Below are 25,671 nucleotides of genomic sequence, written 5' to 3'. Positions count from 1 at the left end.
TTGCACAACCATTATTCTTTCTCCCCAGCCCGAAATGTCTCTTAAGATGAATGAGTTGGGAGTCTGGCAATAGCGCAGTGGGTTAAGCGTAGGTGGCGCAAAGCGCAAGGACCGGCGTAAGGATCTGGGTTTGAGCCCCCAGCTCTCCATCTGCAGGGGAGTCGCTTCACAGGCGGTGAAGCAGGTCTGCAGGTGCCTTTCTCTGCCCCTCTTGTCTTCCCCTCCTCTCTACATTTATTTCTGTCCTATCCAACAACGACAACATCAATAACAATAACTACAACAATAAAACAATAAGGGCAACAAAAGGGAATAAATAAATATTAAAGGGAGTTGGGCAGTAATGCAGAGGGTTAAGCGCAGGTGGCGCAAAGTGCAAGTACCGGCATAAGGATCCTGGTTCGAGACCCTGGCTCCCCACCTGCATGGGAGTCGCTTCACAAGCGGTGAAGCAGGTCTGCAGGTGTCTATTTTTCTCTCCCCTCTCTGTCTTCCCCTCCTCTCTCCATTTCTCTCTGTCCTATCCAACAACGAACTACATCAACAACAATAATAACCACAACAAGACTACAACAAGGGCAACAAAAGGGAATAAATAATATTTAAAAAAATAAATATTAAAAAAAATGAAAGAGTCGGGGACAGGCAGTGGCTCCTTACATTTATTCAGAGCGAGGTGCGGGGTTCAAGCCTCATCATACCCTCCCCTCCCCACCGGCAGCAGGGAAACATCACAAGCAGCGGAGTAGTGTTGCTGGTGTTTCTCTTGTCTCTTCCGTATCTCACCCTCTGCAAAAATTTTAAAAAAAAAAGGCTGTGGAAGAGGTGGAGTCACCATCATGCAGACAACCCAGTCCCTACAATAACCCTGATGAGATTTAAAAAATTATCTAGAGAGTCGGGCGGTAGCGCAGCGGGTTAAGCGCACGTGGCGCAAAGCCCAAGGACCGGCGTAAGCATCCCGGTTCGAGTCCCCGGCTCCCCACCTGGAGTGAAGTCGCTTCACAGGCGGTGAAGCAGGTCTGCAGTTGTATGTCTTCCCCTCCTCTCTCCACTTCTCTGTCCTATCCAACAACGACGACATCCGTAACAACAACAACTACAGCAATAAAACAAGGGCAACAAAAGGGAATAAGTAAAAAATATCTAGGCGTCCCAGTGATAGCGTCTTTCTCACAATGTAAAAATAACATCAGGATGGCAATGACTAGCTTGACACTCCTTGTGCAGGAACCCAGTCCACCCTAGGACTTCATAGACGCTCCAGGCTCCGGGGACCGCCCAGATCGCACCGCACCGCCCACCACTGCCCTAGGACAGAGCAGGCCGGCTGCGTCCTCCCTCAGATGTCTCTCATTCGAGGAACATCCACACTCCCCCGCAAACATTCTCCCCAGACGCTTCTGGTAGAGCTCTGGGGCCCCCCGGAAGGACACGCCTCAGCGACGCCGGCGCGGTTGTATGACGTCACGGACATGCCTACCACAGGGATGGGCCTCCCCGGCCGAATTAGAGCAGCGTGCTGACGTCACACGCCGGGGTGGGGCCGAGAATTTGCTTATCTTGGAGCGGGCTATCCGCGCCTCAGTCGGGTGGAGCTGAGCCGGAGACAGGTAAAGGCGCGCTGCCGCAGAGACCAAACCCACTAGGGGAGCTTTCACACCCGTCGGCTGGGAGTCGAGGTTCGGTAGCGTCGCAGGGCGACGCAGCCGTCCCCTCCTTGTCTTAGCGCCGCGGTGACAGGGGCCGAAGCTGTCTAGAGCCCAGCTTAAGGTTGGGGGGGTAAAGGAGGGAGGATGCGTCCTGACAGACGGGAACGGCAGCCAATGGTGCAGCGGGGGCCGCCGCGCGGGTGGGGATTGGTGCGTGCGGGGGTCGCCGCCGTGTGTCATTGGTCGTCTCGGGTGGGGGCGGGCTGCGCGGCGGATGTGAGCGAAGGGGCCCCACGGCGCGGGTTACCCCCAAGGTCGGCGGGCATCACGTGGGGGCCTCCCGGTCGTGTCCTCTGCCCGCGGCTGCTGGCTGTGGGTAGCCGGGCGCGCCCATGGCGAGGCGCTGGGGGACGCGGGTCCGCCCCGCACGCTGGGGCTTGGGCGGCGCTACAGGCGCCCGTCCAGGCAGGTCCGAGCTCCCGGGGCGACGCCCTTGAGCTTCCCTAGGGTCCTAGCACCCCGCTAACACCCGCTCTCCACACTTTCTGCCCGTCCTCCCCTCGCTCCGCTGTGCCGGGTGCACCCATCCTCCCAGCTCTCCGGGTCACCCCCTCCCCGTAAGTGGGGTCCCCGCAGCGCCCTCCTTTCTCCCTCTGGAGGTTTAGCAGCTAAGCTGTGAGGAAGCGCTGATCGCGCACCTGTTTCCTCCGGTGCAACGCTGACCCGGCGCTGGTGGAAGTCGATCTCCCGCTCTCGGTGGGGCCCCGGTGGCCGCCTCTGAGGAGACGCGACCGAGATGTCTCTGCGGGCCCAGGTGTGAGCGTTGTTGGGGAGTCAGCGCGTCTGGGGCTGCTGTCTCGAGCTTTGAAGACTTGACCTTCGGCCAACGTCCAGTCTCCCTCCTTTCCCAGCTCTGGGATGCGGCCTTGGGATGAAGTTTGGCTCTCCGGGGCGGAGCAAATTCTTTTAAGTGTCTTTTAAGACTCATTTTTCTCGCAGAAGAATGCGGATTGCAGCTTCATATGTGTATGCAGAATCAGTTTTAATCACTATCAACACCTCCACTTGGAGAGGAGGGAACAACCGGCAAAATAGCTCACTTGGTTGGTTGTTTGCCACCCAGATTCAAACCTGACCCCCCACCTCATGGGAGGAAGTTGTGGTTTCTTTCCCCTTCTCTGTCATGATGACTTAGAAAAAGTCAGTCTGGAGTGATGAAGTCCAGGAGACAGGATGGAAAAAATAGTGCAGTATTTATTTTAAAACTTTTGGGATAGTTTTTATTTGGAATTAATTGCAATTGAGAATTCAGAGCACTGCTTAGTACTGGTTTATGGTTGTGCGGGGGCGGGTTGGGGGGGTAATTGAGCCTGGGACTTTAGAGCCTCAAGGCATGAGAGTCTGCATAACTATTTTGCTATCTACCCCTGTCCCCAATTGAGAAATTTATCAAGCTAGCAAAATAGCCCACCTGAGAGGGTGTCTGCTTTGTCAGACACGTTTAGCCCCTGGACTCTGCCCGTCTGTGTTTGAAGGCCTGAATGGCAAAACACACTAAAGCCAGAAGATGGGTGAGAGAAATAGCATAGTTTTGCACAAGTTTCAAATGCCAGATCCTTGGAAGTCCCAGGTTCACTTGCAGACATTAACATAAACCAGAGTTTAACAGTGCTCAAATCAAAAAGAGTTATGGATGGGAAGGTTCTAGAGCGCGCTGGTTGCCTTGCTGGGTGTGTGTGTCAGGTATGTCCCACCTGCCAGGGAAAGCTTCATGAAAGGTGAAGTCTACAGGTGTCAACTTTTGTCTCTATCAAATCTTTAAAAAATAAATAATATGGTTGCTGGGGAGTCGGCCGATAGCCAGTGGGTTAAGTGCGTGTGGCGCAAAGCGCAAGGACCAGCTTAAGAATCCCGGTTGGGGGAGTCGGGCTGTAGCGCAGCGGGTTAAGCTCAGGTGGCGCAAAGCACAAGGACCGGCATAAGGATCCCGGTTCGAACCCCGGCTCCCCACCTGCAGGGGAGTCGCTTCACAGGCGGTGAAGCAGGTCTGCAGGTGTCTCTTTCTCTCCTCTCTGTCTTCCCCTCCTCTCTCCATTTCTCTGTCCTATCCAACAACGACAACAATAATAACTACAACAATAAAACAACAAGGGCAACAAAAGGGAATAAATAAATAAAATACATATTAAAAAAAAAAAGAATCCCGGTTGGAGCCCACCCCCCCACCTGCAGGGGAGTCGCTTCATAGGCCTTGAAGCAGGGGGTCAGGTGGTAGTGCTGCGGGTTAAGCGCAGGTGGCGCGAAGCACAACAACTGGCATAGGGATCCTACAGGTGTGTCTCTTTCTCTCCCCGTTTCCCCTCCACTCTCCATTTCCCTGACCTATCCAACATCAGTAACAATAACTACAACAATAAAAAACAAGCGGTGAAGCAGGTGTCTATCCCCGTCTGTCTTCTCTCAGTTTTTCTGTGCTGTCCAACATAAATAACAGCTACAACAATAAAACAAGGACAACAAAAAGGAATAAATAGATAAATAAATAAATAAAAATAGTTTTTAAAAACGGCTGCTGAAAAGAGCCATACAGGCAACAAGCCCCAGGAATAACTTTGGAGGAAATAATCCTGAGACTTGTACAATTTTTTTTCTAAATATTTATTCCCTTTTGTTGCCCCCCCCTTTTTTTTTACCCCCTTTTTTTTAACCAGAACACTGCTCAATTCTGGTTTATGGTGGTGCTGGGGTGAGCCTGGGACCTCAGAGCCTCAGGCTTGAAAGGCTTGAATGTTGCCCGTTTTATTGTTGTAGTTATTTATCTCATCGCTGTTGGATAGTACAGAGAAAAATGGAGAGAGGAGGGGGAAGACGGGGAGAAAGACATACCTGCAGACCTGCTTCACCGATTGTGAAGCGACTCCTCTGCAGGTGGGGAGCCAGGGGTTCAAACCTGGATCCTTACGCCGACCTTGCGCTTTGCGGCACCTTCGCTCTACTGTCGGCACCCGCTGCTCTACTGCCCGACTTCCAAGACTTGCTGATGCCTTACATAGAAATTTATTGTATAAGTGTAGTTGTAACAAGTGGTGTGGAGGGATTGCCAATTTCCTCAAGTAACATCTTGCAAAAACCAGTACATTGCTGTAAGAATACTGTTTATATCATCCTTATCACCACAAGGATCCCTCTAGCTTCCTTTTTATAGCCACACCCCCTTCTAGCCTTCAATCCTTAAATCTTGGCAGTCAGATCTGCTATTGCCATTATAACACTAGATGATGAACATCTAGGTTGCTTTTTTATTTTCAGAGCACTGCTAAACTCTGGCTTCTGATGATATTGGGGTTTGAACCTAGAACTTTTTCTTTTTTTCTTTTGTATTGTTTACCAGAGGACTACTCAGTTCTAGTTTATGTGGTGCAGGAGATTAAACCTATGGAGCCTCAAGCAAGAGTCACTTTGCAGAACCATTATGCCACCCACACCCACCTTTTTTTTTTTTTTTTTTTTTTTACTGGAGCACTGATCAGCTCTGGTTTGATGTTGTGGGGGAATGAATTTGGGACCTTGGAGCCTTAGTCTGCATAACCATTATGCTATCTCCCTCACCCTAGAAAGTTATTTTTCAAGAGGTACATCATTCCCACTGAAAATACTGATTATGAAAGAATTTGAGTGGGTCAGCAAAGTAACTCACCTGGTTAGTATTTGCTTTGCTACACCAAAAACCTAGGTTTAAGCCTCCCCCACCAAAACCAAAACAAAAAAACCTGGAGAACAGGATTTGAAGAAAGCTCAGTGGAGCAATACGGTATTAGTTTTCTGTGACCTTGGAAAATGCATAGCTATGACATGCTATTTAGGTTTTTTTAAATGAAGCCTCTCTAACCTCATACTCAAAACAGCAATTCTGGAGACTTGCTCTGTGGTCCATATACCAGGTGCTGAAATTACCAGCAGCTGTTGTTGGGTGGCTTCTGTTAAAGTTCAGGGCTCTAGTAGGCCAGGCTAGTGAAGGTGGTAGACAGAGACTCCAGGACACACGGCTGGGCAGAGAAGCTGTATTTCTTTATTCACGAACAACGATTCAAAAACTAACCCAAACCAATCACCACACAGATCTGTCCTGCATCCTTCTCCTCCAGTGGCAGCGGCAAGAACTCTGGAAGTCCGTAGGGGGCAGGGGGCCGGGAGAAGGGGGCCTGCGAAACTAGCAGGGGCCAAACCACAATCTCCCCGGGGGGGGGGGGAGAGACCAAACCAATATGAAGCATAGCAACAGGCCTCAGCATTTCTGGGGAAGGTTCTTTCATACCTGGACACCATTCTGTGCTCCCTCAGGCAGCTGGGTGAGAAGGAAGGGTTGGGGGCTAGAGGGAGATCAGGAGCACTTAGTACTTTTCCGGTCTCCCACTAGCTGTGGTTATGAGATCCACATGGTCAGTTTCAGCACCCACTGTCAACACTTATCTGAAATGTGCTGCTCCTTTTTTGGCAAATGTGGAGGGAGACTGTCTTGATCACACTGGGTAGCACTAGAGACCATCATGTTTGTGGCCCTAGCAGGCCCAGGTTCAGTCCCTATCACCAACATAAACAAGTCAGAGCTGAACAGTGCTTTGGTTTAAACTAACATTTGGGGGGCTGTAGGTGTTCACAGCTTAGGTGAGTACTTCCAATTCTTGCTAGTAAAAGCAGGTCTACTTGTCAACGCTGCTGTTATTTCAGGCACCAGATTTTTTATTTGTTATTGGATAGAGACAGAGAAATTGAGAGAGAAGAGGGAGATAGGAAGAGAGACAGATGCCTGCAGACCTGCTTCACCGCCTGTGAAGCGACTCCCCTGCAGGTGTGGAGCTGGGGGCTCAAACCAGGATCCTAACCGGTCCTAGCGCTTTGCACCACGTGCGCTTAACCCACTGTGCTACCGCCTGACTCCCAGGTACCAGATTTCTAAGCGCAGGCATATCTTGAAGTTTGTCTTGCTCTGTTAGGTTTTTTCTTTTCTTTTTTTATATATACTTTTATTTATTTATTTATTCCTCCAGGGTTATTGCTGGGCTCGGTGCCTGCACCATGAATCCACCGCTCCTGGAGGCCATTTTTCCCCCTTTTTGTTGCCCTAGTTGTTGCAGCCTCGTTGCAGTTATTATTGACATTGTTGACGTTGCTTTGTTGTTGGATAGGACAGAGAAATGGAGAGAGGAGGGGAAGACAGAGAGAGAAGAGGAAAGATAGACACCTGCAGACCTGCTTCACCGCCCGTGAAGCGACTCCCCTGCAGGTGGGGAGCCGGGGGCTCGAACCGGGATCCTTACGCCGGTCCCTGCGCTTTGCTCCACGTGCGCTTAACCCACTGCGCCACCGCCCGACCCCCTATACTTTTATTTTTAATGAGAGGTAGAGACACCACAACACTGCTCAGCTCTGGCTTATGGTGGTGTGGGGGACTGAACTTAGGACTTTGGAGCCTCAAGCATGAAATTCCTTTTGCATAGCTATTATGCTCTCTCCCCATCCTCATTTAGGTTTTCTTCCATAATTTTTTAAATATTTTTATGGGGACCAGGTGGTGACACACCTGGCGAAGCACACACATTATAGTGCTCAAAGACCTAGGTTCAAGACCTCTGTCTCTTTCCCTCTGTTTTCTCCCTTCTCAATTCCTCTGTCTCTATCCAATAATAAATAAGTAAATGAAATAAAATAATTTTTATTACTGAATTGAGATGGGAGGGGGAGATAGAGATAGACACCTGCAGCTCTGCTTCACCACTTGTGAAGCTTTCCTCCTGCAGGACCAGGGGCTTGAACCCAGGTCCTTGTGCACTGTAGTGTGTGCACCACCACCTAATTTTTTTTCTTACCACCAGGGTTACCACTGGGCCTCAGTGCCTGCCTGCACCTGAATTCACTGCTCAGTGCCTTCCACCCCCCTTTTTTTTAAAAAAAAATATATATATATTAAAGAATTTATTTATTAATTCATTCAAGAGAGAGATAGGAAAGAACCAGACATCACTCTGGTACATGTGCTGCAGGGGATCGAACTCAGGACGTCATGGTTGAGAATCCAGTACTTTATCCACTGTGCCACCTCCCGGACCACTATATTTTTTTATTACTTATTCCCTTTTGTTGTCCTTGTTGTTTTATTGTTGTAGTTATGATTGATGTCGTTGTTGTTGGATAGGACAAATTGAGAGAGATGGAGAAGACAAAGGGGGAGAGAAAGAGACACCTGCAGACCTGCTTCACCATTTGTGAAATGACTCCCCTGCAGGTGGGGAGCCGGGGGCTGGAACCGGGATCCTTATGCCGGTCCTTGCGCTTTGCGCCACCTGTGCTTAACCCACTGCTCCACCGCCCGATTCCCCCACCCCCTTTTTTTTATTTGATAGGGCAAAGAAATTAAATGGGGAGGGGATTTAGAAAGGGGGACACTTGCAGCACTTCACAGCTTGTGAAGATCCCCCCCTGCAGCAGGGGCTAGGAGATTGAAGCACTGTTTTGTGTGTGCTCAATCGGGTGCACCACCACCCAGCCTCCCACAGTTAACTCTAGTACAAGTAGTCTGATAGACTCCAGCTTGTTTAGCAGCAAAAACTAGAGGTCTTCAAATTCAGGAAGTAATTCTCCCTTGCAGTTTTCTTTCCTCACTTAAACAGGTTTAGAAACTTGTGTGTCTCCAATCTATCCCCACCGGTTCTCTGTGCCTCTTGAGTGCCTCTTCCCACCAGCTGCAGCCTGTCAGGTGATTCTTGGGGTGGTCCCTACCCTGGGGATAGTGTCTCCAGCTGCTCTCCTCACAGAACAGGGCCTGGTGGTTTCTCCTGCCATTCCTTTGTTTTGTTTTTTTAATTGCTACCAGGACTATCTGGGGCTCAGTGTGGGCACTATGAATCCACTTTTTTTTCCTTTTCCTTTTTGACAGGACAGAAAAATTGAGAGGGAAGGGGAGATAGGGAAAGAGACACCTGCAGACCCACTTCACCACTTATGAAGCGTCCTCCCTGCCGGTACAGAGTGGGGGCTCAAACCCGGATCCTTGTTCATGGTGATATATGCACTTAGCTGAGTGCACCACTGCCGCCCCCCTCCCATCTCTGCCTGGTGTGAAGTCACTTAACGATGTCAGTGATGTGACATAAGGATTTCATAAAAGGAAGTGGTGTTTCTTTCTCTTGTATTTGCTGGGAGAGTTCCTCTTCAAAGATTTGATGGGATTTCCTTGGTGAAACCATCTGGGCCTGGTAAGATTTTATTAGAGAACCAGCGTATGCTGTCCCAGGGATTGAACTCTCCACCTCTTACTTCTAAGTTCATTTCATTTTTTGAACCCCACTGAGTTTTAAGTGTTAAGAAAGCAGCAGAGGTCCCTCACCTTGGCTTTATAGGAAGGTTTCCTTGTGGCTACCTCTGTGGGCGTAAGCTCATTATCCTCTGCATAGGGATAGAGGGGTGTTGGCCTGCGGGCGTGTGTGAATCTAATCTTCTGACAGCTGGCCTGAGGGTGGGGTTCATTACCTGGTGGGGATGGCAGTCATGATCTGACATCATGTAAGGTGGCACTGGACTGCCAGGTGCTAAGCAGCCCACTGATCTGTCTGAAAGGGTTCTGTCATGGAAGACATAGCCTCATTCCTGATACTTTGGCCAGAGTGTAGGTGTCTGTAGGTTTTTTTTTTACACATTACTTAACAGTTCCGGGTTGTCAACTTTTTAAAAAATTTTTTTTTAAATATTTAATTTTATTTATTCCCTTTTGTTGCCCTTGCTGTTTTTTTTTATTGTTGTAGTTATATTATTGTTGTTGTCGTTATTGGATAGGACAGAGAGAAATGGAGAGAGTAGGGGAAGACAGAGAGGAGGAGAGAAAGATAGACACCTGCAGACCTGCTTCACCGCCTGTGAAGCGACTCCCCTGCAGGTGGGGAGCCGGGGCTCAAACCGGGATCCTTATGCCGGTCCTTGTGCTTTGCGCCACCTGCGCTTAACCCGCTGCGCTACAGCCCGACTCCCGGGTTGTCAACTTTTTTAAAAATTCTACTTATTATTGGATAGAGACAGAAATTGAGAGGGCAGAGAGACAGACACCTGCAGCTCTATTTCACCACTCAAACTTCCCTGCAGGTGGGACCAGGGGCTTGAACCTAGGTCCTTGTGCACTGTGGTGTGTGTGCTTAACCAGGTGTACCACCGCCTGCCCCCCCCTTTTTTTAATTTTGGCTCTCAACTTCTAGGACCTAGGGATATTAGAAGTAAAAAGCAAACCCAAGACTTAATGCCAGTCTTTCTTTGCCCCTTAGGTTCACTCTTAGTATTTCCTTTTTTTTTTTTTAATTTATTTTTTTTTATTTAAGAAAGGATTAATTAACAAAACCATAGGGTAGGAGGGGTACAACTCCACACAATTCCCACCGCCCAATCTCCATATCCCACCCCCTCCCCCGATAGCTTTCCCATTCTCTATCCCTCTGGGAGCATGGACCCAGGGTCATTGAGGGTTGCAGAAGGTAGAAGGTCTGGCTTCTGTAATTGCTTCCTCGCTGAACATGGGCGTTGACTGGTCGGTCCATACTCCCAGTCTGCCTCTCTCTTTCCCTAGTAGGATGGGTCTCTGGGGAAGCTGAGCTCCAGGACACATTGGTGGTGTCTTCAATCTCGGGAAGTCTGGACGGCATCCTGATGACACCTGGAACCTGGTGACTGAAAAGAGAGTTAACATACAAAGCCAAACAAATTGTTGAGCAATCATGGACCCAAAGCTTGGAAAAGTGGAGAGGAAGTATTAGGGAGGTACTCACTGCTAACTCTAGTATACTTCTGCTTTCTTACTTTGGTGCCATACTCCAAACTCAGTCAATTTCTGCTTTGCGTTTCTACTTCTTTTTTTTTTTTTTTTACATGCATAACATTCCCCAGATTCCCATTTAACAATACAACCCCCACTATTTCATTTATCATTTTTCATGGACCTGTATTCTCCCCACCCACCCACCCACCCACCCCCGAGTCTTTTACTTTGGTGTAATACTCCAATTCCATTTCAGGTTCGACTTGTGTTTTCTTTTCTAATCTTGTTTTTCAACTTCGGCCTGAGAGTGAGATCATCCCATATTCATCCTTCTGTTTCTGACTTATTTCACTCAACATGATTTTTTCAAGGTCCATCCAAGATCGGCTGAAAATGGTGAAGTCACCATTTTTTACAGCTGAGTAGTATTCCATTGTGTATATATACCACAACTTGCTCAGCCACTCATTTGCTGTTGGACACCTGGGTTGCTTCCAGGTTTTGGCTATTACAAATTGTGCTGCCAAGAACATATGTGTACACAGATCTTTTTGGATGGAAGTATTTCCTTTTTTTAAATTTATGTATTTATTTAAAAATATTTATTTTGTTGCCCTTGTTTTATTGTTGTAGCTGCTGCTGTTGTTGGATAGGACAGAAAGACATGCTTCACCACTTGTGAAGTGAACCCCCTGCAGGTGGGGAGCCAGGACGCAAACCAGGATCCTTAAGCCGGTCCTTATGCTTTTTCTTTTTTTTAAACCAGAGCACTGCTTATGGTGGTGAGGGGGATTGAACCTGGGACTTCTGAACCCCAGGCATGAGAGTCTCTTTGCATGACCATTATGCTATCTACCCGAATCCCTGTTCCCTTCTCTCCTGTTTCAGGGGCTTTTTGTTTAGTTGTTTTTTACCAGGATTATCAATGGTCTTGGGTGCCTGCACAATTCTACCTCTTCCAGTGTCTTCCTCCACCTTTTAAAAAAATGTATTGGATAAAGACAGAAAATTTGAGGGGGGAGATAGACACCTATAGCACTACTTCACAGCTTGTAAAGCTTCCCCCTGCAGGTAGGCCCCCTTAGAGACCAGAAACACCTGTAGCACTGCTCTGCTGTTCATGACGCTTCCCCCCCCCACACACACACACACACAACAGATGGGGAGGGGGGAAGGGCTTGAATTTAGGCATTATGCCTCAGGCATGAGTCTGCATAACCTTTTTGCTATCTCCCCCACTTGGGATTTTAGCTTTTTTAAAAAAAAATTTTATTTATAAAAGGAAACCTTGACAAAACCATAGGATAAGAGGGGTACAGCTTCGCACAGTTCCTACCACCAGATCTCCGTATACCAACCCCTCCCCTGATAGCTTTCCTACTCTTTAACCCTCTGGGAGTATGGACCCAAGGTCATTGTGGGATGCAGAAGGTGGAAGGTCTGGCTTCTGTCATTGCTTCCCCGCTGAACATGGGCGTTGACAGGTCGATCCATACTCCCAGTCTGCTTCTCTTTCCCTAGTGGGGAAGGGCTCTGGGGAAGTGGAGCGCCAAGGCACATTGGTGGGGTTGTCTGTCCAGGGAAGTCTGGTCGCATCCTGCTAGAGGGATTTTAGCTTTCTGAAGTAACATCATTAGTTGGTCCTTCTGGGAGGTTCCATGGTCATATACATACCTTCAAACTGCAGTGGGTTTTTATCTTTATCATAATTACAAAAAGCTGGGAGACAGGAGTACTTGCTTTCCTTCTTTGTCAAAGGAAACTAAACCTAATGGGATGTGTGTCTGGTCCGTGTGACCAGTCATTGTCACTTTGCTATTGGCTTTGCACACTCAACTATCCCTGTCATCTAGACCTGGCAAAATGCCTTTGTAGTCTGAAAGTTATCTTACTATTTCCCTGCCTCTGTTTAATGAGATAGCAGGCGAGAGAAGTTGAACAGATTACTTTTGAGATTCTCTGCCTATAGGGAGTGTTTGATACTTGCTGAAGCTAAGAGAGCCTCAGGCATGGAGTCACAGCCTCAGGTATGTAGTGGGTACATGCTCTTGACTCATCCTAAGAATCTTAATGAAAACCAATAAGATGGCAAATATTTTCAAAATGAGTTCTTTCAAAATGGTTGTCAGGCAACAAACCACAAACACTTAGTGATGAGGGATCATTTCCCTGACTCACTTTCGAGAAACTGTGCACAGGCTGATTGTCTGACAGTGGCCCCCTACAATCCCCCTGCAGGGGGAAAAATTTGAACGGTGAAGTAGTGCTACAAATGTTTGTGTCTCCTCTCCCCTCTACTTCTCTTCACTCTCAATTACTCTGTCCTGCCAAATTAATGAAATTTAAAAAGGAAAACATTTTTCTTATGTTTTAATTTTTTTATTATCTTTGTGTATTGGATAGAGATAGCCAGAAATTGAGAGGGAAGGGAGTAATAGGAAGAGACAGCGGTCCGGGAGGTGGCACGGTGGATAAAGCATTGGATTGATTCTCAACCACGAGGTCCTGAGTTCGATCCCGGCAGCACATATCCCAGAGTGATGTCTGGTTCTTTCTCTCCTATCTTTCTCATGAATGAATAAGTGGATTCTTTAAAAAAAAGAGAGGAGAGACGGAGACACATCTGCAGCTGTTTCACCGTTTGTGAAGCTTTCCCCCTGCAGGTGGGGACTGCGGGCTCAAACCCGGATCCTTGGTACTGTAACATGGTGTGCCACCACCTGGCCCCCTTTTTTATTTATAAAAAGGAAACTGACAAAAACCATAGGATAAGAGGGGTACAATGCCACACAATTCCCACCACCAGATATCCCTCCCCTTCCCTGATAGCTTTTTTTTTTTTAAGCTTTTCTATTCTTTATCCCTCTGGGGAGCATGGGCCCAGGGTCACTATGGGGTACAGAAGGTGGAAGGTATGGCTTCTGTAATTGCTTCCCCACTGAACATGGGCATTGGCAGGTCAATTCATACTCCCAGCGTATCTCTTTCCCTAGTGGGGTGGGGCTCCAGGGTCCACTGGGGGGATCATCTGCCCAGGGAAGTACGGTTGGCATCATGGTAGCATCTGGAACCTGGTGACTGAAAAAAAGTCAACATATATAGCCAAACACATTGTTGACTAATCATGAACCTAAAGGCTGGAATATTGCAGATGAAGATTTGGGGTCTCTGTTTTGTAGCTAGCTAGTAGGCCTATTTTCATTGGATTCCAAAGGGCCCATGACTAGTTTTTTTTTTTCCTTTTACTGAGCCTGACATCTTTTTTCTTTTTAAAGAATTTGTTTATTCATGAGAAAGATAGAGAAAAAACCAGCCATCACTCTGGTACATGTGCTGCTGGGGATTGAACTCAGGACCTCATGTTTGAGTCTAGTGCCTTAGCCACCGTGCCACCTCTCGGAACACAAGCCTGACATCTGATATGTAGGTGGACCCAAGTTATTGTCTGGGGAGATGATGTCATGGCCGGAAAAAGGGCTAGGAAGCTAGATTATGGAAGAGAGTAGCTCCTAAATATGGGAAAGGTATATAAATATTGTTGACTTATACCCCATCGATTTGATCTGGAGCCCATATTCAGCATAGGAGCACATGTAACCTCTGTGTCCTTGTAAATCTGAGCTTGCATTCTGTGGTCATGAGTAGGAACGTTCCAAGCTGCCCCACTTTCAGGACCCATCTTCCTCAGGTGGTAGATAAGAGTATGTTGTCCAGCCTCCTTTCAGAGGATGGAACATTCTCTACTCACAATGGGGTCTATTTTGTTGTTCTGATGAAGATGACCAGTAATAATGGAGAGAGGGATCTATTCGAGGTCTGCTTAGGAATCTCAGGACTCCCTGACTAGGGCCTCAGATGGAGTGGCCTGACAGTGACTGAAGAGTCATCATTAAAGTATACCAGTCTCTTGCCCTTACTCAGCTTTTGCAGTCCTTAAGGTGCTTTGGAGTGACTGAGGGAAGTGTAATAGGAAGTAGGTGAGGATGGTACCTAAGTCTAAATAGAAACTATTTCATTTGGGCACTTTATGGTGTCTTTTTAGGTCTTTATACTTGCTTGCTGCATATATTGACTACAGACTAGTGTTCACTTTTGCTTTCAGGTATATATTTTGCCCTAATTTATGGAGTGTACATATGCATGGGACCTGGTCTATATCTAGGTTTTGGGACTTGGTTAGGAAGTGAACCACCTGAAATGGAATTAAGAGAATCCTATGAGAAAGGTCTCACCCATGTAATGAGGCTGAAGGGTTGACATTCCACACCTGACATTACCCTTGTTGTTTTATTATTGTAGTTATCACTGTTTTTATTGATGTTGTTGTTGGACAGGACAGAGAAATGGAGAAAGGAGGGAAAGACGGGGAGAGAAAGATAAACACCTGCAGATATGCTTCACTGCTTGTGAAGTGACTCCCCTGCAGGTGGGGAGCCAGGGGCTCGAACCAGGATCCGTATGCCGGTCCTTGTGCTTTGTGCCACCTGCGCTTAACCCTCTGTGCTACCGCCCGACTCCCTCCTCTCTCCATTTCTGTCCTATCCAACAACAATGACATCAATAACAACAATAGTAATAACCACATGAAGAGAGGAGGGGAAGACAGAGGTGGAGAGAAAGACACCTGCGCACCTGCTTCACTGCTTGTTAAGCGACCCCCCTGCAGGTGGGGAGCCTGGAGCTCAAACAGGGATTTATCTTTATGCTGGTCCTTGTGCTTTGTGCCATGTGCACTTAAACCACTGCACTACCACCCGACCCCCTCATTCTTTTATACACTTTGTTTAGAGCCACACTGTAACCCATATGCATTGTTTCTACTCCAAGACTAACCCTTTTCCATCCAGCTTGGGAGGGGGACAGAGAGGACACATCCCAAGCATTGGCCCCCTGGTGTCACAGCTCCTTATGGAGCTGCAGTGTGAGCCCAGGCCAGGCATGATAAAGCACACACCTACCATGAGAACTACCAGTACAAAAATGGAACAGTGCACTGCTTTGCCATGTGCATGACCCAGCTTCAAGCCTGACCTCACCACATTGTAACATGTCTTTTCAGCTTCAAGCCTGACCTCACCACATTGTAACATGTTTTCCTATTTCCCTACTCCCCTGCCAATTCCTGCCCTGTCAAATGAAAGGAAGAAAAAGTTTACATTAAAATGTTAAAGTAAGAAGACATTTTTCTAAGGGACAAATAGTATTTTTTAAAATATTTATTCCCTTTTGTTGCCATTGTTTTTTGTTGGTTATTGATGTCCTCATTGTTGGATAGGACAGAGAGAAATGGAGAGAGGAGAGAAAGATGGGGGGAGAGAAAGATAGACACCTGCAGACCTGCTTCACCACCTGTGAAGCAACTCCCCTGTAGGTGGGGAGCCAGGGGCTCGAACCGGAATCCTTATGCCAGTCCTTGCGCTTTGTACCACCTGCGCTTAACCCGCTGTGCTACCGCCCAACTTCCGACAAATAGTAATTTTACATTCCGGGCAGAATAGGAATGCCTATTTGAATTTTAAGTGTAGTTATCGCTATGGCAGTGCAGAATAGGTGTAAATAGGTGCTAAGAGGCAAAATCCATTTTGAGATATCTATTTTTTTGATGGAGGCCTGGAATTAGTTCATCTAGTAGAATGTGTGCTTAGCCACTCATGGATGCCCTGGTTTCAAGCCCTGGCACCACATGGGAAAGCCACAGTACTGAAAGCTTTAGCACTGTGTCTTTTCCCCTCTGTATCTCTGTCTGAAGTAAAGAATGAAAAATTCAAACCAGCAGAGGTGAAATGTGCATGCCAGCATCAGAACAGTTTCTGTTGCTTAGGTGGTTGTAGAGCTTCTTGGGTTTCTTCATGCTGCCAAGGAACTGGAATGTAGTTGGACAGGAATGCCGGGGCACCTGACAGCCACATGACTCCTGTGACAGACTCAGACTTATAGTTAGTTCTTTGTTTCTAAAATCATGTTTTAAAGATTTATGACAAGAGAGTAGACTAAGTCCAGAGCATCAGTCCAGCATTGCATATGCTAGGGACTGCAGTTGGGAACGCACACTTAATATAATACTCCAAAACTGCAGTCACAGTATTGCCTCCATGAATTTTCTTTTTTTTTTTCCCCCTTTTTGTTGCAGCCTCTTTGCGGTTATTATTGCCATTGTTGACGTTGCTTTGTTGTTGGATAGGACAGAGAAATGGAGAGAGGAGGGGAAGACAGAGAGAGAGGGGAGAGAAAGACACCTGCAGACCTGCTTCACCGCCCGTGAAGCGACTCCCCTGCAGGTGGGGAGCCGGGGGCTCGAACCGGGATCCTTATGCCAGTCCTTGCGCTTTGTACCACCTGCGCTTAACCCACTGCGCCACCGCCCGACTCCCATCTCCTTGAATTTTCTTTGTTACTTATTTATTGGATATAGAGATACTGAGATGGGAGGGGAAGGTAGAGAGGGAGAGACACCTGTAATGTGTGCGCTTAGCCAGATGTGCCACCACCTGGCCCCTTTTATTGGATAGACACAAAAGTCAAGAGGGAAGGGAAGATAGAGGGAGACACCTGCATCATTGCTTCACTTGCAAAACTTTCCCCCTGCAGGTGGGGATCAGAAGCTTGAACCTATGTACTTGCACATTGTAGTATGTGCTCTCAAACAAATGTGCCACCACCTGGCCCCCTATTTTCATTTATTTATTTATAAAATGAAAACACTGACAAGACCATAGGATAAGAGGAGTACAATTCCCACCACCAGAGTTCCGTATCCCATCCCTTCCCCTGATAGCTTCCCTATTCTTTATCCCTCTGGGAGCATGGACCCAGGGTCATTACGGGATGCAGAAGGTGGAAGGTCTCACTTCTGTAATTGCTTCCCTGCTGAACACTGGCATTAGCAGGTCGATTCATACTCCCAGTCTGTCTCTCCCTAGTGGGGCAGGGCTCTGAAGAAGTGGAGCTCCCAGACACATTGGTGGGGTCATCTGTCCAGGGAGGTCCGATTGGCATCATGGTAGCATCTAGAACCTGGTGGCTGAAAGAGTCAACATATAAAGCCATACAAATTGTTGATTGATCATGAACCTAAAGGCTGGAATATTGCAGATGAAGATTTGGGGTCTTCGGTTTGAAAATAGCTAATAGGTCTATTTTAGGGCATATTCCAAAGGGCCCATGACTTTTAGCTTTTGCCTGAGCCTGACATCTGATATTCAGGTGGACCCAAGTTGTTATCTGGGGAGATGATGTCATGGCTGGAAAAAAGGACCAGAAAGCTGGATCGGGGAAGAGAGTTAACTCCCAAATATGGGGAAAATGTATAAATATTGTGGACTGTAAACCCCATCGATTTGATCTGGGGCCCATATTCAGCATAGGAGCCTATGTAAACTCTCCATTCCTGTTGGTCCAAACTTGCATCCTGCGGTCATCAGTAGGAACATTTCGAGTTGGACTAATTTCAGGACCCATCTACAGGTGGTAGATAGACTATGCTATCCAGCTCCCCTTTGGAGAATGGAACATTCTCTACCATTGTTGATCCACCTTGAGGGCAAGGTCTTATGGGGGGGGCCCAAAGGGGCCCATTATGTTGTTCCTGATGAAGATGACCAGTGATAATGGAGAAAGATCTATTCGAGGTCTAGGCTCATTGCGTTTGTGTGGGAATCCCAGGAGTCCCATTTTCATTATTAAATTAACCTTGGACTACAAGCCTATAAATGTGTTAGAAGTGCAATTCCTCACTCTTCAATGTATCTACCACACCTCAGCTTCCAGCAAAGTACCAATAAGTCTCCACCTGAACCTATTGGACCCCCACTCTTAGAACAGGCTGCCTTGCCAAGCCCCCTTGAGAGCCTCACTTCTGCAGTATGAGACCAAAGATTTGTCTTCATTTGAATTTGCTTATTCCCTTGCTTCTTCATTTCTACTATAAGAGAACATTTCAGGGAGTCGGGCAGTAGCGCAGTGGGTGAAGCACAGGTGGCGCAAAGTGCAAGTACCGTCATAAGGATCCCAGTTTGAGCCCCCGGCTCCCCACCTACAGGGGAGTCGCTTCACAAGTGGTAAAGCAGGTCTGCAGGTGTCTATCTTTCTCTCCCCCCTGTCTTCCCCTCCTCTCTCCATTTCTCTCTGTCCTATCCAACAATGACAACATCAACAATAACTACAACAATAAAACAGTGGCAACAAAAGGGAATAAATACTTTTTTTTTTTAAAGAGCATTTCAATATTTCCTGTGTCACTGGTTTAGTGTCAGTGAATTCCTTTAGCTCATTTGTCTGATTAGCTGGATCCCCATCACCCCTCCAGCCTGGTTGGTACCTGACAGGATAAAGGATTCTTAGGTAGGTGTCTTTTTCCATTCAGGACTTCATGTCCTGCCAATCCTCAGTAGCCTTTTAGGGTTTCTATTGAGAAATCAGCTGATATTTTTATCAGCGTGCCCTTACAGGTGACTGGTTTTCTTTAGTTGCTTTTAGTACTGTGTTTATCTTTGATCTTTGACATTTTAATTATGCGCCTTGGTGAGCTTTAGTTTGGCTTCATTTTCCTTGGAGGTCTTAGAGCCTCCTGGATCTGAGAATCTATCTCCTCTTTTGATTTGGATAAATTCCCAGTTAATATTTATTCAGATGAGAAGTTCCTTTGTGCCTCTCACCTGGCACCCCTATGATGTGAATATTTCTCTTGATTTCCATAACTCATTCTCCATTTGTTATTTTTGCTGGTTTTCTTGGCGATTTCCTCCACTTTGTCCTCTCAGCATTTTGATTTTTGATTCTGTCCCTCTGTAGGTGTCCCCTCTACTGTGATACTTAGTTCAGTTACTGTATCTGATTTCTGTGATTTGTCATTCCCAGAGCTACTCTGCTCTAGGCTTATTTTATGAACTTTTGAGTTTACCCCAAAGGCTGACTTAAGACAGACACCACAACAAACCTTCTCCCAGTGCCATGCAGGCTGCAGGTGATTGCTTAGAAGTTCTTTCATATTTCTTGTCTTTGTTGAAATTTTCTTTTGTAAACCTTTTCATTTTGGTGGTAATTTTTAGGACTATACTTTGAAGTCTGTTTTTCCTTCGGTTTCATACATCCCTAGCTTTTGTTGCCCTTTTTTGTTGTTGTAGTTATTATTATTGATGTCGCTGTTGGATATAACAGAGAATTGGAGAGAGGAGGGGAAGACAGAGGAAAGAGAAAGATGGACACCTACAGGCATGCTTCACCACCTGTGAAGCGACTTCCCCGCAGGTGGGGAACCAGGGGCTCAAACTGGGATCCTCATGCTGGTCTTTGGCTTCACGCCACATGCGCTTAACTGCTGCGCTACTGCCCAACCCCTGGTTTCTTTTATTTTTAACACTTATTCCCTTTTGTTGCCCATGTTTTATTGCTGTAGCTATTATTGTTATTGATGTCGTCATTGTTGGATAGGACAGAGAAATGGAGAGGAGGGGGAGAGAAAGGTAGACACCTGTAGACCTGCTCCACCAGTTGTGAATCGACCCCCCTGTAGGTGGGTAGCCAGGGGCTCGAACCAGGATCCTTACGCCGGTCCTTGCACTTTGTGCCACCTGTGCTTAACCCACTGCACTACCGCCTGACTCCTGGCTTCTTATTTTTTAACATAAGCAGCACTTGGAGGGACTGACTTGTAGGATTGTTGTCACAAGGTTTGACAAGGCTGACTGGGAACAGGAAGAGAGGAGAGAGTAAGCATTGCTTCACAGCTCATTTTGCTTCCCCTACCCCCCAGCAAGTGGTGACCAGGAGTTTCACACATGGTGATAGGTACGCTCTGCCAGGTGAACCACCACCTAGTTGACTTCCTAAGTTTTTATTTTATTTATTGGATAGAGACAGACATTGAGAAGAGGGAAAGACACCTACAGCACTGCTTCATCCCTGCATATAGAGGCCGGGGGCTTGAATACAGGGTCTTGTGCATTGTAGTATGTGCTTAAACAGGGCCGCCCCTTCCTAGGCCCTGGTTGACTCTTAATTAGGAAGATGGGCCATCCACTACAATGAAATGCAAACCTGGTGTCCACTGTCCTGGCAGCAGTAGGCATTTGTGAGCTGGGAGGCTGGGCCTGACTAGGTTCCGTGGTTTATGGATGGCACCATGTTCAAGGATGACTTTACCTCTGCAAAAGGTAAATGAGCAGTTTGGCGATTGTCAGGGTAGCCCCTGTCACTGGGTCAGTTGATCTAATTGATTTTAGTCAATATCTCAATCAGGGAGCATCCTATGTAGCAAGTAGAAAAGTTCTCTGAAATCCCCCTCCTTTAAAATTTTATTTCAGGACCTAATGAGAGAGGCCAGAGCAGCACTCTGGCATACACAGTACCAAGGATCGTACTTGATACCTCGTACTCAGAAGTTCAGAACTCCACCACTGCGCCCACCTCCTGGCTACTTATATGAGGATACTGGGAGCTGAACTTTGGGACCTGTTGCTTGAGAGTCCCACATGCCATCCATGGTCAGCTCTACCCCGTTGCTGAAAGGTCTCTGTAGACTGAAAGAGAGCAAGGGAATTTATTCTATCTCTGGTAACTACCCCTGGGGAGTAGGAAAAGATCTTGTTACAGATGATCTCACCTTCCTCTGTGCCATGGAAAAAGTTGCTTCAGATGTGCTGGCTGGGGGATGCCATGCTGACCAGCTTGGAGTGCATTCCCAGGGGAGGGGCAGCTGTGGTTAGGTTAGGATTTATAATTGGATTGCCTTAGCACATTTGGGGTGGGCTTTCCTTTAGGCAGATTATTGCAGCAACCCAGTGATGCTCAATGAGGCTACCCATAAACTGTTCCTTTTCTCCCCTGAGAACCACTCAGACTGGAAGGCAGGAGGGGCTTAGAAACAAGTGTGGTGAGGGTTCATGAGTTGGCACCCAGGGGAGTCTCTGATCTCTCCTGCTGCCATTGGCAGAAGGGTGCAGGTGTAAGGAATGACTCCTGACACACAGTTCTGTGTAATTCTTGATTAATTCAGATTTACTTACCTAATTTTTTTTTGATAGGGTGGGTAGAAATTGAGAGGAGAGGCAAGAGATTGAGAGAGATGCCTGCAGATCTTCTTCGAAGCTCATGAAGCTTCCTCCTCCAGGTGCGGAGCAGGGGCTCAAACCCTGGTCCTCACACATAGTAATGCATGTGCTCAACCGGGTGCCCGCTGCCCTACCCCCTTGTTTGTGGCTGCTCCAGGCTGACTTTAGATAGAGGGGCAGGATCCTGCAGCATGGAAGCTTTCTCCAGTGCTGTGAGGGCTGGGCCTCAATCTGGGTCTGTCTCACAGGGCAGAGCAAGTGTGCTAGCCAAGTGAGGCATTCTGCTGGCCTGGAGATCCAGATTTCTTGATAGGATCTTACTGCAAGATCTCAAAAATGGAGTTAAATTTTAGGTACCTTCAGGGAGTTGAGGTGAGGGGACTCTCAAAGTAGCAGCCTGCTTTCCTTTTTTTTTAAAGTCCCTAAGACTAGCCCTTTCCTGAGGCCCCACACTGCTCGACGCCTTCACTGTGACATGAAGTTTTTAGAAGGAAATGCCAAGTTGTTAGTGCATGTGTGGAGTTTCCCAGCCTGGCTTAACCCGTTTACCACCACTGCTTTGTTCTAGGAGATAAAGCCAATATAGCAGTGGAGTGTTTGAAGCTAGCTATATAACTTGGAGAGGGAAATGAACATAGGCCTTTGGACCTGAGGAATTTTTTTAGATTCTCATTTAAAGCAGCAGTGGTGGCAGTACTCAGTGAGCTCACCTTGGTGAGTGTTGGGCCAAAACAGCCTGGGCAGGCCGAATTCAGAGGGTCCATCACTGAGACTGACAGGTCGGGAGTTGGCCCTGCCTCCTGAACTCACTGTGGAATGTGGCTTGGGAAATGCAGGGGGGTGGGGGGGGGGTTGTGTGGCCTGTGTTCAGAGAATGTTCCATGGGCTAGCTCCTGGGGGGAGTGGTGGTGAGGGTGTTGGGGTAGGGGGGTGGGGGTGGTAGTGTGCTCTCCAGCCAATAAGTGCAGCTCCTCTGGACTCTGCTTGTTCCAGATGTGGGGCTTGGGTCATGAGCACACATCTGGCCACAGCCTGATGATGCTGGTCTGGCAGATGGCTTCTTTCAGGAAACATTGATAACATCAGAGCAGGGGACACACTATTCCATGGCCATGGTGAGGAGGTCTGTCTTAATGACTAGTGTTGATTACACTTGGTTAAGAGTGTTTTAGGGCAGGGGAGATAGCATAATGGTTATGTGAAGAGACTTCACATGCCTGAGACTACAAACTCCCAGGCTCTATCCCTGCACCACCATAAGCCAGAGCTGAACAGTGCCCTGGTGTAAGAATGAATGAATGAATAAATGAATAAATGGGAGAGGGTGGTGGTGCCTGAGATCAAACAAGAGTCTATAGTTTGACCACTGAGTCGCCTTCCAGGTGTCACTCTTTGTGATGGACCCCTCTGAATTCGGCCTGCCCAGGCTGTGGTGCCCACCTTTTAAGGAATTTGGGGTGTGTGAAGAGTCCCAAAAATTGTAGCTGATGACTGTAGTGGCACAAGGCAAGTGGACCTTTAGTGATTGCTGTGTGCATGTCCTCTCCTAACCCCTGTTACTCCAGTGACTCCAGGTTGGGCCCCTCCCACTCCCCTAATGAAAAAATGTGAGAACTAGGGAGATAGCATAATGGTTGGGCAAAATGATTTTCATGTCTGAGGCTCCTGGGTTCAATCTCCAGCACCACCACAAGACAGAGCTAAGCAATGCTCTGGGCCCCCAAAAAGTGCCTATGAAAATAGTCACACCTGTGTGCAGCAGTCAGGTCATCAGGTCCTTCTGTCGGAGCTCAATTTTATTTCTCTAGCTAGATTTAGTTATGTGGTAACTTGGGTTGAGCTGGGACCGTACACAGGTAAAGCATGTGTACCTCTCAAGCCCGAGTTCACCCTCTCAGTGAAGGCCTTGCCTCTTGTGATCAGACTGGGTGAGCCTTCTGCCTACAAGGCCAGCTGGGGTAGTCTGTGCTTTACCACACTGACAGCAGCCTGGACCTAGGCCCTGGAGCAGGGCATGCTGGCTGTACACAGCCTGTCTTCCTTTTAATCAATAACTTTATTTGTTTAAATGCTCTTTTTAAAAAAAAAGTACATCTACTTTTAAGCTTTATTAATTAGGGATGAAAGCAGACCAAAGCATCCCTCTGGCATAGGTATTGCTGGGATTAAACTCAGGACCTCATGCTTGAGAGTCCAGTGTCTCATCCAAAGCCAAGGCCAATAAATGCTTTTTTTTTTTTTGCCTCCATGATTATTGCTGGGGCTTGGTGACTACACTATGAGCCCACTGTTCCTGGAGGCTTTTTTTTTTCTGATTTTGTTGCCCTTGTCATTATTGTTATTGTTGCCATAGATGTTGTTGTTGGATAGGACAGAGAAATTGAGAGAGGGGAGACGGGTGGACAGAGAGAGACAGACACCTGCAGACCTACTTCACTACCTGTGAAGCGACCCCCCTGCAGGTAGGGAACCGGGGGCTCGAACCAGGATCCTTACGCCAGTACTTGTGCTTTGCACCATGTGCGCTTAACCACTGTGCTACTGCCCGACCTCCACCCCCCCCTTTTTTTCTTTTTGCCTCCAGGGTTATTGCTGGGCCTTGGTGTTTGCACTACAAATCCAGTGCTCCTGGAGGCCATTTTTCCCCTTTGTTGCCCTTGTTTATCATTGTTAATATTATTGTCATTGCTGTCGCTGTTGTTGGGTAGGACGGAGAGAAAGAGAAAGGAGGGGAAGACGAGGAGAGAAAGATAGACACCTGTAGATCTGCCTCACCACCTCTGAAGCGACCCCCCTGCAGGTGGGGAGCCAGTGGCTCAAACTGGGATCCCTGCACTGGTCCTTGCACTTCACATCATATATGCCTAACTCATTGCGCTACCACCTGGCCCCCATAAATGCTCTTTTTTTTTTTTTAAAGAATTTATTTATTCATGAGGAAGATAGGAGGAGAGAAAGAACCAGACGTCACTCTGGTACATGTGCTGCCGGGGATCCAACTCAGGACCTCATGGTTGAGAATCCAATGCTTTATCCACTGCGCCACCTCCTGGACCACATAAATGCTCTTTTTAACTTCTCTACCCCCTCCCCTTTTTTTTTTGTACAGGCAGTGTGAGAGACCTCAGGACTGCAGAATGTTTCACTTAAGGACTTGTGCTGCTAAGTTTAGGCCGTTGACGGCTTCCCAGACTATTAAGACCTTTTCACAAAACAGACCAGCAGCAGCTAGGACGTTTCGGCAGATTCGCTGTTATTCTGCCCCTGTTGCTGCAGAACCCTTTCTCAGTGGGACTAGTTCGAACTATGTGGAGGAAATGTACTATGCTTGGTTGGAAAACCCCAAAAGTGTACACAAGGTAAGGCTTGCAGGAGTCTTCGTGTGCTTGGAATTGCGGCATAGCGTGGCTGGCCAGCCCAGGTAAGTGCATGCATCCCAGGAAGGCAGGCAAGTGGGCAACGACTGGCAGCCCCACCTGCCTGCATCCTCTGCGCCAGCTCCAGCTCAGTCTCAGCCAGAAGACCCACACCCAACAGGAACTGCCCTTCTCCAAAGGAGCCTTCACCCAGTGCTTGTTACTCAACACACCGAGGCCTTGGTTCCTGCATTGGCTACCCTAAGAGGATGACACCACGTTTGTACCATGTTCAGGAGCTCACCAAGCCTGTTGCAGCATGGAGATGCTGAAGACAGGAGGAAATCACATGAGTGACCACCTGAAACACCCCGTCTCACTGTCCCTCAAGTCATTTCATGTTAAACCTGTATAAATGATAATTTCGGTCATTATCCTCATGCTATTCTGTATGTGAAAGTTAGTTCTGCAAAGACTATCTCCGGGTCACCAACTACTTTCTCCTTAGAGCCTGTCTTCATGGATTCACTCAGTTGAGGGCATGCCTAGTGGCAGAATTTCTTAGTATTTTGCCCTTACCCAATTTTTGTAGTCCTTACTTTATCTAATGAGATTAGACTTAAAGTGATTAAGGGGTAGGAGAGGAGTATTTCTAGGCCTAAGTAGTAAATATTTGACTAGGTACTTTATGGTGTCTTACTGAGTACTTTGACTTTTTGAGGTACATAGCTTCCCCTAACTTATGTATACATGTGCACATGTACCCTGTCCCTTAAGTCCTGGTCTGTATCTAGAGTCTGTAACTTTTTGTTAGGGAA

The 25,671-nt window shown here is 47.4% G+C and overlaps 1 protein-coding gene and 1 long non-coding RNA gene across 5 annotated transcripts in view; one reads left to right on the top strand and one right to left on the bottom strand.

The window, feature by feature from the left end:
• Positions 1–574: 574 nt before the first annotated feature.
• LOC132532785 (uncharacterized) lies at positions 575–1,476 on the bottom strand. Its single transcript, XR_009544709.1, has 2 exons — positions 987–1,476; positions 575–789 (listed from the first exon to the last, which is right to left on the bottom strand). It is a non-coding gene; the product is annotated as an uncharacterized LOC132532785 (long non-coding RNA).
• A 31-nt stretch (positions 1,477–1,507) lies between these two features.
• Positions 1,508–25,671, top strand: part of OGDH (oxoglutarate dehydrogenase) — an 84,567-nt gene continuing 60,403 nt past the window's right edge. For 3 of the 4 annotated variants that reach the window (XM_007524396.3, XM_007524397.3, XM_007524395.3), the window contains exons 1-2: positions 1,508–1,613; positions 24,607–24,856. In XM_007524396.3, the coding sequence (XP_007524458.1) occupies positions 24,635–24,856 (222 nt within the window). In that variant the 5' untranslated portion in view covers positions 1,508–1,613; positions 24,607–24,634. Of the gene's footprint in view, positions 1,614–24,606; positions 24,857–25,671 lie in introns of those variants that run through there. The other variant, XM_060171602.1, reaches the window with a different exon arrangement.

This window comes from Erinaceus europaeus, chromosome 14, assembly GCF_950295315.1.
Source record: "Erinaceus europaeus chromosome 14, mEriEur2.1, whole genome shotgun sequence".
NCBI lineage: Eukaryota > Metazoa > Chordata > Mammalia > Eulipotyphla > Erinaceidae > Erinaceus > Erinaceus europaeus.
This window is presented reverse-complemented; position numbering and strand designations above follow the sequence as displayed.